This window comes from Spinacia oleracea, chromosome 4, assembly GCF_020520425.1.
Source record: "Spinacia oleracea cultivar Varoflay chromosome 4, BTI_SOV_V1, whole genome shotgun sequence".
In the NCBI taxonomy this organism is placed as follows: Eukaryota; Viridiplantae; Streptophyta; class Magnoliopsida; order Caryophyllales; family Amaranthaceae; genus Spinacia; species Spinacia oleracea.
The window spans coordinates 44,505,813-44,523,090 of record NC_079490.1 but is presented as its reverse complement, the minus strand read 5'-3'; the positions used below and the strand labels follow the sequence as shown (position 1 = coordinate 44,523,090).

Below are 17,278 nucleotides of genomic sequence, written 5' to 3'. Positions count from 1 at the left end.
ATTTTTCTGAGAATATGCAACTTCGATTTGATTTACCTGCAAATTTTAGGAAAATTTGCCAATTACAACCTAATAAAGTTTCCAATTTACGAATTACAACCTCAAACTTTCAATTTTGCGAATTACAACCTCAAACTTAATATCATACATTAAATTACAACCCGATGTCATATTCCGGCAAAAACAATCGGATTATGATGTCATAAACATATTTTTAACTTAATTAAATAATTCAAAAAAAATGTTAATCAGAAGTAAAAAAATCCCCAATTACTTTTTCTGTTCATGATTCACCCCACTTTTCATTAGAATCTCCCCTCTGTTCAACTCCTCTTCCTCCTGTGTTTAATATATGATTCTCAATAACTTATCTCAGCTAATCAAAATTTCAAGCTTCCATTATGCAAAATTGAATTGGGGGTTTCTCTGCTTCAATAACTCCTCTATCTTTGTGTCCTTATCATCGTTGAATTGGGGGTTTTGTCTAAAACCATTGACGCTGAAATTGGGGCTTTTGTCGAAATTTATGGTTCTTCGAATAGGGGTTTTCAAAAATTTGGTTCGTTGATTGAGGGTTTTTCGAAAATTCTGCTTCTTCAATTGGGACTTTTTTCGAAAATTAGGATTCTTAGATTGTGGCTTTTTCGAACTAAGGCACAAATTCTTCTCAGAACTCTTTTTTGCCGAGCTGGAGCATGCACCAGTTAATTCTTTTACACTGTTGTAAACTGAATCCTAGTTCCTTTTTTCTTGGTATGTTCATGAAATTGTTCCCTGTCTTTTTACTTTGTTGTAGCGTGTCTTGCAAGCTCGCTAATTTGATTTGTTGGTTTTGTTGTGCATCTATTTACAGGTGAAACTCCTCCCCGAGGTGGATTTATTCTTCATTGTCCACATGTGAAGTGCTTTCAATGCGTTGATCATTGTCCGCGGTGAAGTGCTTTCAATGCGTTTATTGAAGCTCCCATGGTGACTGAGAATTGATTGGAGGAGAGAGTAACTATAATTATTTAGAGGAGAGAAGACATCAATTTCGCAATTTGAGGGACGCCATTGATGTTCCCAGAACATGAACAAAGAACGTAGAGAGGCGAGGAGAAGAAATTATACGCTTAGGTTGTAATTAGGATGAATCCCAGGAAACAAAGTAATTGGGGATTTTTAAAAAAAAATTATTTCTGATTAATAAGTTTTTTTTTAAATTATTTAATTAAGTTTAAAATATATTTATGACATCATAATCCGATTGTTTTCGCTAGAATATGACATCGGGTTGTAATTTAAAGTATGATATTAAGTTTGAGGTTGTAATTCACAAAATTGAAAGTTTGAGGTTGTATATCATAAAGTGAAAACTTTATTGGGTTGTAATTGACAAATTTTCCCAAATTTTATTACTATGTAGATTACTTGTTATTGCAGCTGCATATTGATACTCTATCACATTCTCTCTCTCTATGTATGGTCGTATGGGATTCCCTATCTATTATTTATGGGTCCCCGTTTACTATGTACTTGAAATAAGCTACTGAACTCAGGGTCGTGTTAAATACTTAAACCCAACGTTTGCTTACTTCTTCTAGAACATTTAACTCTAGGTCTCTAGCATCGTCCATATTTTTGTTAATCAATTTACACTTTGGAAAAATATCTTTTACGTACATAAGAGAAAAGTATGAACCTAATTTTTTTTTTTAAAATGAATCCCTATATACTATTTATGCATGACCGTAGTCTGTATACATGATATAAGTGTGCTCAGAGTAGTGTTCAAGATTTCAGGTTAGGGTGTACTTGGGCGGTGGATGGCGATCAGTTTACAGTCTTCCTAGATAGGGATATAAACCTGATTACTTTGCATACGAGGGAAATGGATTGGATGGAGAAAAAGAAATAACACAATATTGGGGAAGTATGCTAGTATCCACCATTGCAGCACCAAATTGCATTATGTGAACAATAACAATGGCAGAGCATAAATTTGATTATCCAAGGACATTCACTTGATTGATTACATTCAACCCTTCTTCTTTAATGACATCAAGACTCTGACTCTTGTTGATTTCTGGTGTCTGATTCTCTACTGCACTGACATTCAATATTTGATGCTCGTCTGCTGTCGGTTTATTAGATTGTTCGTTACAAGTTGTCAGTTCTGAGGCCTGCTTTCTTTTGTGGAGTAGAGTAGGTGGTTTTGTAACTGACTTGATGCTGAAACTTATGCTCGATATTCTTGATTGGGAAACCAAATGATGTAGCCAGACTAATTGATCAGTAATGTAAGCTTCTGTCTTAACCTTGTCAGCATGATACAGGGTCTCAATGCGGATCACATCAGCTTTTTCTGCAGATGTATCACTTGCCTCAAACCTAAAAATGTTTAATTTCAGCATCTACAATATTAATATAAGAAAAGAAAAGTCCCTAGTAAAAAAGAAAACAAGCAATCAGATTACCCAGAATTCGCCCATTCGCCAACCCAACCAAACCCATGATGGGACCTATGTAAAATAACAAAGGACAAAGGTGTTAGAAGGATTGAAGTCCCAATACTCACACAGTTACCAACAGAAAGGTAAACTAACTATTGGAAGAAAGGTTATCTAACTTGACAGTGTTGGAAGCAATTGGAACAAGCCACTCTAATGTTTTCTCCATTTCAGCTTTAATATCCGGCAAGCTCAGCTGTAAATGAGTGTTGAAAGATGGAGTCATACAACCAATGGACAAACAAAAAGTTAACTGGAAATAATAACAAATCTACAATTGTACAAGGTTCAGAGAATAAACACTTTTCCGTCACTCAAATAATCAAATTCATAGGAGGCGAGGAAAAAATTAAAACCAGAATACTCGCAACATTGACATTATAAGAAAATACAACAGAACGTTACATAGTTTTTATTTAGGTGGCTGCCAAAAAAAGAGGGGAACGATGCTGAAATATTTTGAAGCGTACAAAATAATGGAACTTTCCCTACATAGGCATAACATGATAATGAAAAACATGGCACTCATCTGCAGTTCTGACTATATAAGGTCTCAATTGACACAGAACCAGAAATATCTTAATTTTTCCTTTTTGTGTCAATTCTTACAATCACCAATTTTGTTGTAGATGTCCTTTAAATGGAACTTATTTCGAGTTGGAAATAATCACCAAACTTCCTATTTTGGGATAAGCTTAAGGTTGGTGTATCATGTTGGGTCACCTTTTACCAGCTGTACCAGAAAGAGGTTCTAATTTAGTGATATATGCCATTGTAAGAATCTCTCTCTCCATGTATAACAAGTTGATTCCTTTGTAAAATTAACTTAAACCAACGGTAGGAATGTAGAATGATGCATTAATGAAAAATACCTCTTCGTTGACATGAAATGATTGCAGCTTGGAGCGTAAAGATGATTTTATACTTGGCGGCAGGCTTTGGTATAATGACTCCCGAGCATTAGCAGGCATGGAATTTGATCTAGCCACCTGAGGACATGAGAAACTCGGTTTTCTTCTCAGAGAGCACAGAATTGATGGTTATTTGTAGACTGAAGATGGAAATGAAGGGGGAACATATAGATTGTTGTGTACTTAAATCTGAGGTCAATAATGCTCATTAACACATAGATCCCATTAAGTGGATAAAATTCTTTGTGCTCATTAATGGTAGAACTTTTCAAAAAGCAGAAGATGATATTAGATAAGGTTTGGACAAACAAACATTCAGCTTTCAGCGATCACCATTAACTGACCACGAAGTTTATTGAAATACCTCATTACAAATACTTCGTATTAAATCTTGGGGAGCTTACTTGCACCGATTTGTTAGTTACTTTCGTCAACCTGTTTTTCCTCATTATTTGTCCTCCGGGCAGTAAAATATTTTTTTCTTCAGAATAGTTTATTATTCTAACAGAAAGGTAAATGGATGCATTAGACACCCATCCAAAGACCATTATTAGAATATTAGGAAAACTCAAAGAATCAAAACAGAGATAAATGAAGCATTTATTAACAGCAGAATAAGGACAAGGAGAACTTGCTTAGTAATATTGTAGTTGGTAAAATGAATAATGACCTTAAGAAAGTTTAAAGACTCACGATTCCATCAATTTGCAAAACAATGTTGGCATAATGCAATGCAAGACCAGCTGGTCCGAGCTGTTGGAATTTCCCTACAGGATCTTCAACTGTTGCAATTGTATCTTCAAGTTGCCCTGGGAATGCATAATTACATGGAAAATTTTAGTGAGTTTAACCAAAAAGGCAAGACAAAAAATCTAAGTTATTCTTACAAGTTACAACTATCTAATGTGTAGGAGCATTCAAGCAATAAACAGATAAAAAAGGTGCTGAGATATTTGTAATTTTTTTTTCAAGAATGAGCTCATAGAATCAGATAATGTAGCTGTAGAATAATTGCTTGTCCGCACTTTACCATTTGACCTTTTCTATTTTCTTTTTGTTTGAAATAGGCTATATAACAGGTATGTTATCTTGTCTTACCATACAGTGCATACCTCCCCACCACAGATACTGCAATTTGTTAGTTTCTTTATGAAAGAAACTTGTACTCAGCGTAAAAAGAAGAAAACAAAATTCTAAACAGAACTCTGAATGAAAAACAGACTAAATCGCAAAAAGCACATAATTTACACTGTAAATACATAACAATATCTTTCACAATTCCCTTAACAAAAGGACATCCCTCTCAAAGCCATTTTTATAAACAGTTTTCTGCGTTTGAGAATATTTTACCCTGGTCTTTGACAATCTAATAAATCATTGTAGTTTAGTAAAGAACAAGCTCAAAAGTTTTATTAAGATATTTTTCAAGGTAAACGACATCACATTCTCTCCAATTTCTCAAATGCCGACTCGAAAGATAATTCCTTGGATATAACTTGTGTTAGATAGAGTGTCTTCTCTCTTAAAGCTTTAAAAACTAGGGAACCCTAATCTCACAAGTTAGAAGTCAGAAAAAATCGGATATTTTTTTATTAGTATTGCATCTCTTTAATTGTTTTATAAATAAATTTCAAAACTCATTGATCTTCAGAACACCTTCTTTAAGAATGATTTATAGGTATCACTCAGTCTGTTTTAGGAGGAAACGAAAAGAAAAGATTAAAGCGGAATAAGTAAATATAAAATCAGATGAGGTTTTATTTTCCATCTCACAAAAGAAAGTTAATACTTCGTATAAAATGATGCATTAGCCAGGAGATATTCACACATGAAAGCTAAGCCGAGGGGTGAGATTTTAACAAGTCAATATCATACATAACATACCATCACTATCAAAGTTATTACGAATCTCCATATGCAGAAAAAGGACAACATCCACAAGTTTCTCCATTATCTGCAACAAAACACGTAATGCTTAGAAGACAGCTTAAAGACATTTATAATTAGCCGTTGAATGCTGAAAGAACAGAGAAGATTTGTAGTGCAACAATAATGTCAAATAGTGCTTTTGCAATTTATAGCACGTGCTACCTCTTCCAAACTCCTGCTCCATATTGATCTTTTCTTCAATTTGTTGACTAGTTTCTTCTGCTTTTTAAGTTCTTCATGCAAAAAGTGCAATGCTGTCAGCTATGCAAGAAGAGTGCAGTTTTATGAAATTGTAAAGGGTATGTTGACAACCATCAGATTTTTTGTGCAGAAATACAGGCAAAGATTTATGTTATAAAAATAAAATTCAAGACATCAATGAAAAGACAATTACAACAATTATAATATCATGGACCTGAAGCTATGATGTGCATTCTGGTCTTGGGTGATAGTTCAAAAATTATTGACAGCTATGTTCATTGTGCTATATGTTCATTTTCACTGCTGAAGTCTAAAATAAAAGAACTACCAGTATACGTTCCTAATATTTGAGCTCTTCATTTTTCAATTAAATCTTTGAACCATATGTTCATAATTCAGGATCATGATGTGAATCCAGTCCTGGCCCCAGGACTTTGATATAATTCGCAGAGAACAATATAGAAGTCAGTGAAGCCACCCCGGTCCAAAAAAAACACCCATCAACCCCTTTTGGAAGCTTCTTCCTAATAATAACCTTTACTAAAAATAACAAAGGATGACCACATTGGCATGATGGAAATGTGGCCTATCAGGAGAAATAGAAATGCTGAATCATGAGAGGAAAGATATGACAGGATTTCTCCTCTACACACACATGTCAAAGGTGTTAAAGTCATATGTTGATTTAGGTCAGACATTTTAAAAAATAATATCCAACAACATTTCAAATTCAAAGAAATCTTCACCAGTTCACTTAAATCAACCCATTTTAAGTGTTACCCAAAACAATTTCCAGGGGTACCAACTAGGGAAATTATAACCACCCAAAGACCTGGCCAATTAAGGGACAAGTCGGACTTCTTACAACAATGTGAAATGATATCGTGGTTACTGGTTAGCCATTCTCCTTCACGGAGCATAGGAATTCCATTACCACTATCCACAACGGAGAAACATGCAAGATATTAGTCGCCTGAGTTAGCTGGGCTGCTTAGGTCAAAGGCCTTTACAGTTAATTGATTTTCACACTCAGCAGTATCAACAAGATCAAAGTAATCTCAAAAAAGTTAGTCAAACTAAAAATAAAGTCATATCACGTGTTTGAATTTGGCTAAATGGTTAGCCCGTTCAGCGACACACATTTTGCAACTTAAAGAACAGCCTTTAACATGGAAACAGAAGATTAAAACATAAAGATACATCATATGAATCTTACAGATGTTATGAAACTTACCTTCTACCCTGCTTTTTCCTTGGAAATCTTGCTCAAATCTATGTAAGGAATGCAACTCATGGTATAGCTCCTGTGATCCCAAACACAAAGGATTTGAGATCAAATGTAAAACATTACTCGGAAATTGAACTTCAGAATATGAAAATTCTTATCAAAGGGCCTAAGATCCACCCTTGGAACCAATGCTTTGGATGATTTAAATTAAATTGTTTCTTTTGACTCCCTCTGTTCCCTAAAGTAATTTAGTACTCATGTCATTTTCAAATTTTTATACTTGTAATTCCAAACAATTTGACAGTCAAAGTATACATCTACCTTTATCACTTTTCACAATGCAAATATTGTACCTTTTAAAGAAATTGATGATCCAAGTTCGGAAATTTTGGATGCTAGTACGGAAGTACTTTTATAACAGGGAGTACATTATCAATTCCAGGAAAAAAGAAGGTGAAAAGAAAAAAAAAATGTACATCACAAGCTTACTTATGCTGTAAGGCCTTGTTCTTTTTGGCTTAACTGGAGTGTCATGACTTATTTCGCTGTACAGTCCAGTTCAGTTAATTTCAGTTCAGTTAAATTCAATTTAATTCAACTTATTATTATTATTATTATTAATTATTATTATTATTATTATTATTGTTATTATTGTTATCATCATCATCATCATCATTATTATTATTATTATTATTATTATTATTATTATACTATTATTATTTATTCATTATTCTTTAGTTATTAATTATTTAGTTATTAATTGTCATTTATTATTATTATTTATTATTTATTAGTTATTAATTGTTATTTATTATTGATTATTGATTATTGATTATTGATTTTATTCAGTTTAGTTCAATTCAGTTCAGCTCTAAAGAACAGGGTTTATTCTACATCAAGGTATCCAGGTACATCTTTCAGCAATTTATAAAAAGTTGCCAGTATTGTAGGATATCTATTCATCTAAAGATAGAGTTGGATCATTCTAGTTTATTACCAATACTTCATACTTTCTTTCAGTGACATAATACTATCATACTAAGTCACTAGGACAAAAGAAAAAAGAAATCCTTAAAAATCAAAATAAAAAAAGTTACATTTAATACAATAAAAATTATTAAACAATAAATAACAGAAATCCACCAAGGTCGTGGTCAAACTTTCTTTTTTCTTCTTTTTTGTGAATATTTCGGAACAATACTTCATTCCATTTTTCTAAAGGTCATAGAGAAAGAGACAATCCAATGAGCTGATATGAAGCATTGGATTACATTCTAGCTTCCTCTTAACTAATGTTTTTAGCAGGTCCAGCATTTTGAAGCAAAAACATGTGACATTGCAACTTGGCTCATTTAGCTCAATAACAAAAATAAGTTCTCAGATTCACTACTGAAAGCATGGTTTGGCTCACCGCAGTGTACTGAACCAAAATCAACAACTGCTGCGTCACTGATTCTGCGTCCTCCTTCAGTTGCATACGAGGAACAACTTCTCTGCTTTGTCTGGGAATAAAAACAGACAGACATAAAGAAACAAATGTGAGAAACATGTTGTAACAAATACGTGAACAAGAAATAATAATGTGTATACAATTGTTATTACTTTAAAAAGTAACGGTCCAAGTTATGCCACTGAGGATCTTTACAGCGATTCCCAAAGCGGATCACTTCTCCTGAAAATATAGCTAGTTCTTCCCTGTCAAAAGTTAAACAATATATGCTTACAAGAGTGGACATAAAATGAAAAGCAGAAAAGGGAGTGACATTAAAATGAATCATTTAGATTCTGACTATTACCTCTTGTCAGAAGCAACAATGCTAAGAAGTTCATCCATATTTTTTGACACTAACTTTTGCACAGCTTCTGAAGGAAGAACCTCTTCTTTCAAGTGGCATACACGTGACTCTGACAGGGAATGCATAAGACAAGCACCCTTCATGATGGTATTCGCAACTTCAAAAGCTAAAATAGAGATTTTAGTTCCTCTTGATAGAACTCCAGAAGCAAATCCACTTCTTGAGTGCAAGTCCGTGACGCTACTCCCAAGCACATCTAAGACCTCAACCGCCTTCTCAAGCCCCATGGTGCCAGCCCTGCCCAAACGTACGCTCATTTCAGACACCTAAAATGTACAAGATCTTAGAGAATGTTTAAGGTTGAAGACAGCTATGGTGAAAAGGAAAACTGTAAGAATCAATATGCACAAAATAAAGTTTTAAAACTTCCCAAAGCAGAGAGGTCAAATTATATGCAGATCAGGAAGAGATTCCCAACCCAGATAAAAGTTATACAAGCTGAAATAAATAAGCAAACATTTAAAAGACCTAACACAGTTAAAGCATATGAACTATTTCTACATCTGCAGAAGATGGACTTTCAACGCATAGATTAGTAGATTACTAGCTAGTTTTCCAAAATATTGAAGAGGATGAAAGGCCACAAACACGAACTGAAAAGATAAGCTCGTATTAATGCGTCAATTAAGACGGTCCAATTCGTGATTTTCCTTAGGAGGTATTTGAAAAGATTTAATGAAGTGTAATTTGATAATGTCGGTTCAGGAAGAAGAAATTTTTCTCTTCACCATTTTGCTCAGTATTCAGCATAAATGTAGGGAGCTAGCATCGTTCATCTATGCACCATTGATCACAAATAACTAGCATAACAAGTGCGTAAGGCAGGAGGCTGAAGAAAAAGGGGAGGGGTGGCACCAGATGTAACTCATGTAAGGTACACTCCTGCTATATGACTTTATTCTATTTTTTTCCTGATTTGGGATGAGCAATACCATGGAAGGCCACCAGAGCATAAGTACAGAGAACAAGGGGACAAGTAAGCAGTCGTAAAAACCCTTTGAAGAATTACCCATGGAAAGCCACCAGAGCATAAGTACAGAGAACAAGGGGACAGTTCAGCAGTCACGAAAACCTTTTGAAGAATTACCCATGGAAAGCCACCAGAGCCTAAGTACAGATAACGAGGGGACAAGTAATCCGCAGTCACGAAAACCCTCCCCTACCCAAGAAAACCTTCCCCATACATCGGAAAACCCTTTTCCCACCCACGAAAACCTTCCCCTAACCGCTGGAACCCTCCCCCACCCACAAAATCCCTTCCAACCCACCCGAAAACCAACCCCCACCTACCTAGAAACTATATCCGAGAAAGAGTGAAAGCGAAAGAGAAAAAAGGGGGTACTTGTCGCCGCCGTAGAGGGTGAGATGATATGGACTTGTGTTAGTGGTGGTTGTAGAATGAAAGACGGTGGAAGTAGTTTTCTTTCCCTTTCCCCTTCTTATATCCATACAAACCACATCAAACAACTAACAACTGGGACTTTTGCTTTCTATTCTCCTTTCGCTTTCTCTTTTGCAAACCAAATGCCCCCCAAACTATACACAAAACAAAGACTTATACCTACTTCCATTTGAGTCAAGGATTCCCTATTCTTCGACTTTTGGATTAGAATAAGCTACATGAAGAATGGATCATTGTAATGTATGTGCTTCTTATTGGTTACTCCCTCCATCTCCTTTTGTTTGCTTCATTGGGGTGAAATCAATTGGTAGAAGGTACACCCAGTTGTATGTAGATCTATACGCAATCGGAACGTTTTGTATTTTTAACCACTCAAAAAACACACTTTTATAGTTTAAAAGCACATTTTTCCAGATTAAAAGCACATGTTCACATCGTGGAAGAACATATGTTTAGAAAGAACATATTGCTAATAAAAAGAACATATTATCAAAAGGGATCAATTAACAATTAAGGGAATCTAATATTAATAAAAAAAACATATTATCAAAAGGGATACAATTACCATTAAGGGAATCTTATATATATATATATATATATATATATATATATATATATATATATATATATATATATATATATATATATATATATATATATATATATATATATATATATATATATATATGTATATATATTAGATTCCCTTAATGGTAATTGTATATATATAAAGGAGGCGTATTTGCTGAGCTATTAGAGCGCCACGTAGAAAATCTAATGGTTTCGGCCAATGAAAAATAAGATTTCTAATTTATTTTTGTATTAAAAAAATCGAGTGTCACTTAGATAATTAATTAGGTGCCACATAGATATTTAATTAATTAATTACTAATATATACAACTCCATCCAAAATCAAATACTTTAATAATTAAAAAAATAAATCTAAAATAAAATTCAATCCAAAATCAAACACTAATCTAAAATAAAATTCAATCCAAAAACAAACACTAACCTAATATCAGAGCGCCATGTAGGAAATCTAATGGTTTTGGCCAATGAAAAATAAGATTTCAAAATTATTTATGAATTCAAAAAGTTTATCAAAGTATGAGTTCAAGAAGTGTGGCTATGGACTTATATAACTCTATGTTAGAGAACTAATTAGGTAGCAATTTGTAATTTTTGCCCGCAATTATATGCTCAAGGAGTCGAGCATAATAAACAAGATAAATAGAAAAGGTAGTATTTGTATCATAGTAAAGCTAGCACGCCTCCATCGATAGACTTTAAGAAATATTATCTAATGGAAAATAAAAATTGATAAATTCAAAAGAGTTGACATCTATTTAATGAAAAGGTAAATGGATGCTCTCATAATACGATTTGAGTTCTCTAAAAAAATATGATTTGGATAAAATCAATCAAGATGATCAAACTACAGAGCTCTAGATGATTAAATTTTAATTTCTAATTTCTTTTTTAGATTTCTATATAACGTTTTGGTTTTTTTTCCCTACATTTGGTTATATAATTAATATTTTGTTGGTTTTCTTTTAGTTTTTGTGAGATTTTCGTCTAATCCCTCACCCTCTTAAAATAATATCATAAACACATGTTGTAATGATTTGGCGGGTTTATTTAGAAAAATGATCTAGAAAATTCTTTAAATTGTTTTTTAACAAATAATCAAAACACTTATTATGTACTACATACTCCCTCCGTCCCAAAATAAAATAAAACAATGACATTACAGTTTCTATTTTTCATGTTTGCCAATACGTATTTTGTATCACTTTAATCTCTAATAATACATTAGACAAAATAATAACATTTTGATATTCTTAATGTACTCATAAAAATGGATCAAACAAGACCCTACATGAATATGTTTTTTCTTAAGTATTGGAAAGAGTTTAGTAGATTCTCTTCAATTATGAATACCGTTAACATTCTAAATTGTAACATTAGAGGCAAAGGGAGTAGTTGTTTTAGTTTGTTATTTATCCATAGTAATAACTAATAAGAGTTAAAAAAATAAAAGTACAAATTGGATCTCACAATTAAAATAAAATAAAATAAATGATTAACGCAATTCTTGATCACAATAGTAAGTGAGTATAGTTCTAAGAACGATTAACAAATCATATTTAAAAAAAACCGTGCATCGCACGGGCTTAAATCTAGTTAATTACTAATATATACAACTCCATCCAAAATCAAATACTCTAATAATTAAAAAATAAATCTAAAATAAAATTCAATCCAAAATCAAACACTAATCTAAAATAAAATTCAATCCAAAATCAAACACTAATCTAAAATAAAATTCAATCCAAAAACAAACACTAACCTAATATCAGAGCGCCATGTAGGAAATCTAATGGTTTTGGCCAATGAAAAATAAGATTTCAAAATTATTTATGAATTCAAAAAGTTGAGTGCTAAGTAGATAAATAATTAGGTGCCACATAGATATTTTTATTAATTAATTACTAATAATACGTATATAAAGCTCCATCCAAAATCAACCACTCTAAAAATAATAAAAAATATATATAATGAAATTCAATCCAAAATCAAACACTAATCTAATCTAATATATAAAATATGACAGTTGGTATATATAGGAGTTTTACTTTAACTTAACAATTTAATAGATTTCATGCATCGCAAGGACTAAAATCTAGTTTAAATCTACTTTTGAACAAAATTGGGGTTTTCAAATTTGAGCGCATCGGAATTGAAAGGATACGTAAATTTTTGTTGGTTGCTTACCTCTTATGTTTAGGTTTTTTCTTAATTCGAAGAAGGTACTGAACCGTAGTATCATGTGCTTAAAATTGTAAAAATGTGTTTTTATACCGTAAATGTGTGGTTTTAAACTAAAAAAGTATGTTTTTAAGGGGTTAAAAATACAAAACGACCCGGTTGCATCTAGCTCTACATGACCAGGTGTACCTTCTAATTTGTGGGTTTAAATCAATTAATTAATTTTTGTTTGGGAGAAGTTGATGAGAGAGAAAAGTGGTGGAACAAAATGTAGTGGACGTTAGAGTAAAGTTGTAGTCCACTAGTTCCCTATTGTTATTTATAGTATGGGGAAAACCCAAAGGAACAAACCAAAAAGGAAATCGAGGCAAATATTAAGGCGGAGGGAGTATGAAGTAGCAACACATGGTTATTGCATATCAAATAAAGGGTCAACTAGAAAGAGCCTCTCTGTTATTGTAGGAGTAGAACTGTGTACCAATTAGAATTTCAGCACATCAGCAAAAGCCTCTTTAAACACATATGGATGATGTTGATGTTAAGATAAAAATTGACAGGGTACCATACACAAAAGGACGCCATCCATAAGGCCACAAATAGTCTAAAAATTCATTCAACCATTTGCACAGCAAGAGCTTCCTTAACATCGACTTTAATTATATTTACTTAAGCTCCTCTATCGCCTACATTAAGTCCAAGTGTCCAACACCTTAAATTGCTATAAAGGAATATAATTAAATACTCCTTCCATCTCATAGCAATCACACTCTGTATTCTAGAATGTTCCATTAGATTGGGCTAAATAGTACTACACTACTGGCAGGGGCGGATCTAGGGGGGTACATTGTACCCCCATTCTTAAAAAAAAGAAAAATCTGTAAAGTTAATAGACCAGTTATATTCAAGAATAGGTCTCTTATATGGTACTAAATATACCCAGCGTCGCACATAAGAGACCGCATATAGCTGCTTAATTCTTCACTAAATCGAACAGACCACTAATTTAAAACATCTGGTCTCTTAAATTACTGGAATTACAGCTTTCAAGTTTCACTTACAAACTAAGAGACCAGTTGTTTGAACACATGGTCTCTTAAATTTAGTTATTCATTCCACCCTCTACACATTACTATAGATTTACAACTTTTAAAAAATTTCCTACTACAAATGTATTTACTTATTACAATTTATTAAATAAGTTTGAGTAGTTACGCTAACATATAGAGGAATGAATTAATAACTCAAGTACGTTTTACTTGGCCAAAAAAAAAATCCTACTACAAATGTATTTACTTATTACAGTTTATTAAATAAGTTTGAGTAGTTACGCTGACATATAGTGGAATGAATTAATAGCTCAAGTACGTTTCTTTTTTTCTTTTCTTTTTTGTAATCAAGTCTAATTTCGTACCCCCATTCCTAAATTCATAGATCCGCCACTGACTATTGGTCAACTTCTACTAATTGTTTACCCTTCTATTAAAATAAAAGCCTACTAGAAGGCAAATTGTGGTGTAACTGTGTAAGATAAGATTATTAGGTTTTATTGTAGAAGGCATTTAGTTAACATAGATAGTATACAAGAAGCCTAATCATATGACGAAAAGCAGTGTTAAAGACTTGTACTGCTATATATGTAATATAACAAGCAAAGTCGGAGACATCCAAATCCATCGTGTACCTCAAAGTCACTTTTCTTCAACTCATAGGTATGTAAATTCAGCTGCTTCTTGTATAAGATAGAGAGTATGCAGGTTCTGGATTTTCGTTTAGATTATTGTTCTTACCACTATTCTTAGAGTGTCATATTTATTAATTCTTTCCTAGAAGGGAAATACCCAAACATCAGCAACTTGCATTTGCAGTACATCAAGTCAGGAGTCTGCCGGAAAATAACAAGCACGTCCTCTATTTCTAAATGTAGGGCGTATACATTATTTACTTTTTGTTTCATAATGCAAGTTGCTTTTTCACCAATTATCAATGCAATAATTTCAAATGTTGCCTTTCTATGGTCACTTAATGCAATAAACCTTATTTTTAATATAATGCCCTACGGTTTGAACAAAAAGTAACTTGTCATGGAGAAGATGATCTTTTTTCAATTAATTTTCACATGTCAGCTTTTCCTAATACCCCCCCTCCACCTTCAAACACCAACTGCCCAAAAAGGTAAAAACTTCAGCTTAATCACACGTTTTAATTAATTCAATAACATGAAACTCCTCAGGTTATCTGTTCTGAACTTATTGGCCTCTACCAAAGCTTATTTTTGGTTGTGAATTTATTAGCCCTTACCAGAACTTATCTGAACTTCTTTGAGTTTATAAGACCTCAAACATAATGTTTTTCTGAGATGAAAAGAACAGGGCCTTGATAACTTGTATATACTCGTTGACTAGTGTACTGACTCTCCCAGATAAAAAGTCAAAAGTCAGAATAGTAAACTTAAACCAATTTAATAATTCTATTGATCTAAAATGTGAGATTATAACATTGTGGTCATTGTTTACATTGGTTTTCCGGATAAATTATTTTTATAATTTCAGCAGTTATATTTTATCATTGTTGGAATTACAAAATGGCTAAAAATCCTCCTTGGAGACAACAAAGATACATTTGAAACAATTAGTTCAGGGTAAAGGAAGAATGCTGGAAATTTTCCATAATATACTTTCTAGACTCCTCTTCAAAGACTAGTTTCAAGAAATGTAATTTCCAGTTTTCCACTATCTTAGCTGTTTCCTTGGGGAAAATATAATTGATTAATGTTTATCCTCAAAAACTGGAAACGGATCGGCCATTACAGACAGAGGGGGAATGGGAGCAACCGAGCAACTACCCATGCTCCACAATATCAATGAAAAAAAAACATTTAACCCCAAGTAACAAAGAAAATTGGAAACAGAAAATTTGTCATGTTAAAATCCAGGTAAAAAATGGAGAGCCACAAAGAGAAATCACCAAACCTTTTCAACAGCAGCCTGAGTAGACCTCATTGATCTTGACTTATGTGATAATGATGTCGGAATACGAGGTATTCCATCATAATAATCATCAAGGTTATTATCCATTCTATTGTTACAATGAACATGATTCAAGTAGTGTTCCTCAGGTTGTCGATCATCTAGATCAAGCAACTGTTCCTCTAGGCTTCCGCGCTTTGGTTCTACAGCCAAATCAGTTTGTTTGGAAGTCCACTTATTACTAGAATGAACACCTCCGCCCACTGCACATAGATCAGCATCTACATTCACTTTCTCACCATTTAAACTCTTTGAGCACAGGAGTCCCATAATATCCGAGCACACGTGAAGGCAAATACCGGCCACTCGCCCACTCCACTTCTTACTTCTCAACCCTAATCTTGTAGCATACTCCTCAAACCAGATAAGCAGATTGCTGAACAAGCAAATAAAGTGATATAAAACTCATAGGATACACTATGCGAACATAACCACTGAAACTCAAATCACCTAACCCAATTAACATAATTACAGCTTCAGTAAACAGGAAAAAGACAATCATTTAGTATCAAACTGCAAACCAACATCGGCTCAACCATAGAAATTTGTTTCCAAACTACAGATCATACATCAAGCAAAAGAAAATAAACAAGGAAATCAGACAAAAATCAAGCTTCAAAATTTGCAAATTTCTGATCAATTATTCACTATCAAGATAAAATTACAAACACCCACATGAATTCGACAAACTAATCAACAAGAAATCATAAAGAAAGCAAACCCCATGTGCAAAAATCATCTCTAGATTCAAAAAAGACAAAAAAATTACCTCAAATGATAGGGAAATCACTGTACCCAGATGGGAATAGAGAGAAAAGAAGGGTGTTTGAATAAGAAACTCAATGAAATTGGAGAGTGTAAAAAAGGGGTTCATTCGTAGACCCGAGAGATCCCACCCTGAAAGCCAATAGTAGGCGCCAAAACAACAGTGTCAAGTTTTAATTCAGAGATTTCAACAACCATACGTAATTTTTTATCGAACAAGAATACATTGTCAAATTTTGTCTGCTGCAAATAACACCAGCTTTGAGTCTGCCTTTGACTGGGAATCATTCTCATTTTCAAATTGGAGGATTACTGAATTTTTTTTTCTCCTTTTTTCAAATGGCACAAGGAAATTGTGGGGTCTGTAATGCACTTGTTTGTTTTGTTTAATAAGGTCACTTTAGCTAATTGCTAACCATTTTGACTAATGATAGGTTTCATGGTCCGTATAGTGTAGAGGAACTCGTAGTAGATGCCGAGGATCAATAAAACAACCATTTTTCATGAAACTAGCTTTTGAATCCGTTTAAAGAACGGGCAATTATATTAGTGGTTATTAAGGCGTATTTTAAAGTGTTAATTTTATTGAGGGTTTGTGATTTTAATTAGAGTGAATATATGATTTATATATGAATTGAATTTAAAATTTAAAAATATATAAAATAAATGATAATATTAATATCTATATTATTAAAGCAGAG

General features: G+C 33.0%; 1 protein-coding gene across 1 annotated transcript; it reads right to left on the bottom strand.

Annotated features, from left to right (window-relative positions):
• Positions 1-1,875: 1,875 nt before the first annotated feature.
• On the bottom strand, positions 1,876-16,858 carry LOC110798587 (protein PSK SIMULATOR 1). Its single transcript, XM_022003773.2, has 13 exons — positions 16,582-16,858; positions 15,756-16,188; positions 8,555-8,880; positions 8,361-8,453; positions 8,170-8,260; positions 6,765-6,834; positions 5,492-5,562; positions 5,285-5,354; positions 4,094-4,209; positions 3,362-3,478; positions 2,609-2,685; positions 2,457-2,501; positions 1,876-2,370 (listed from the first exon to the last, which is right to left on the bottom strand). Exons 2-13 carry the CDS (start codon positions 16,080-16,082, stop codon positions 1,986-1,988), a joined length of 1,788 nt encoding a protein of 595 aa, XP_021859465.1. The 5' UTR covers positions 16,083-16,188; positions 16,582-16,858; the 3' UTR covers positions 1,876-1,985.
• Between the last annotated feature and the right edge of the window lie 420 nt (positions 16,859-17,278).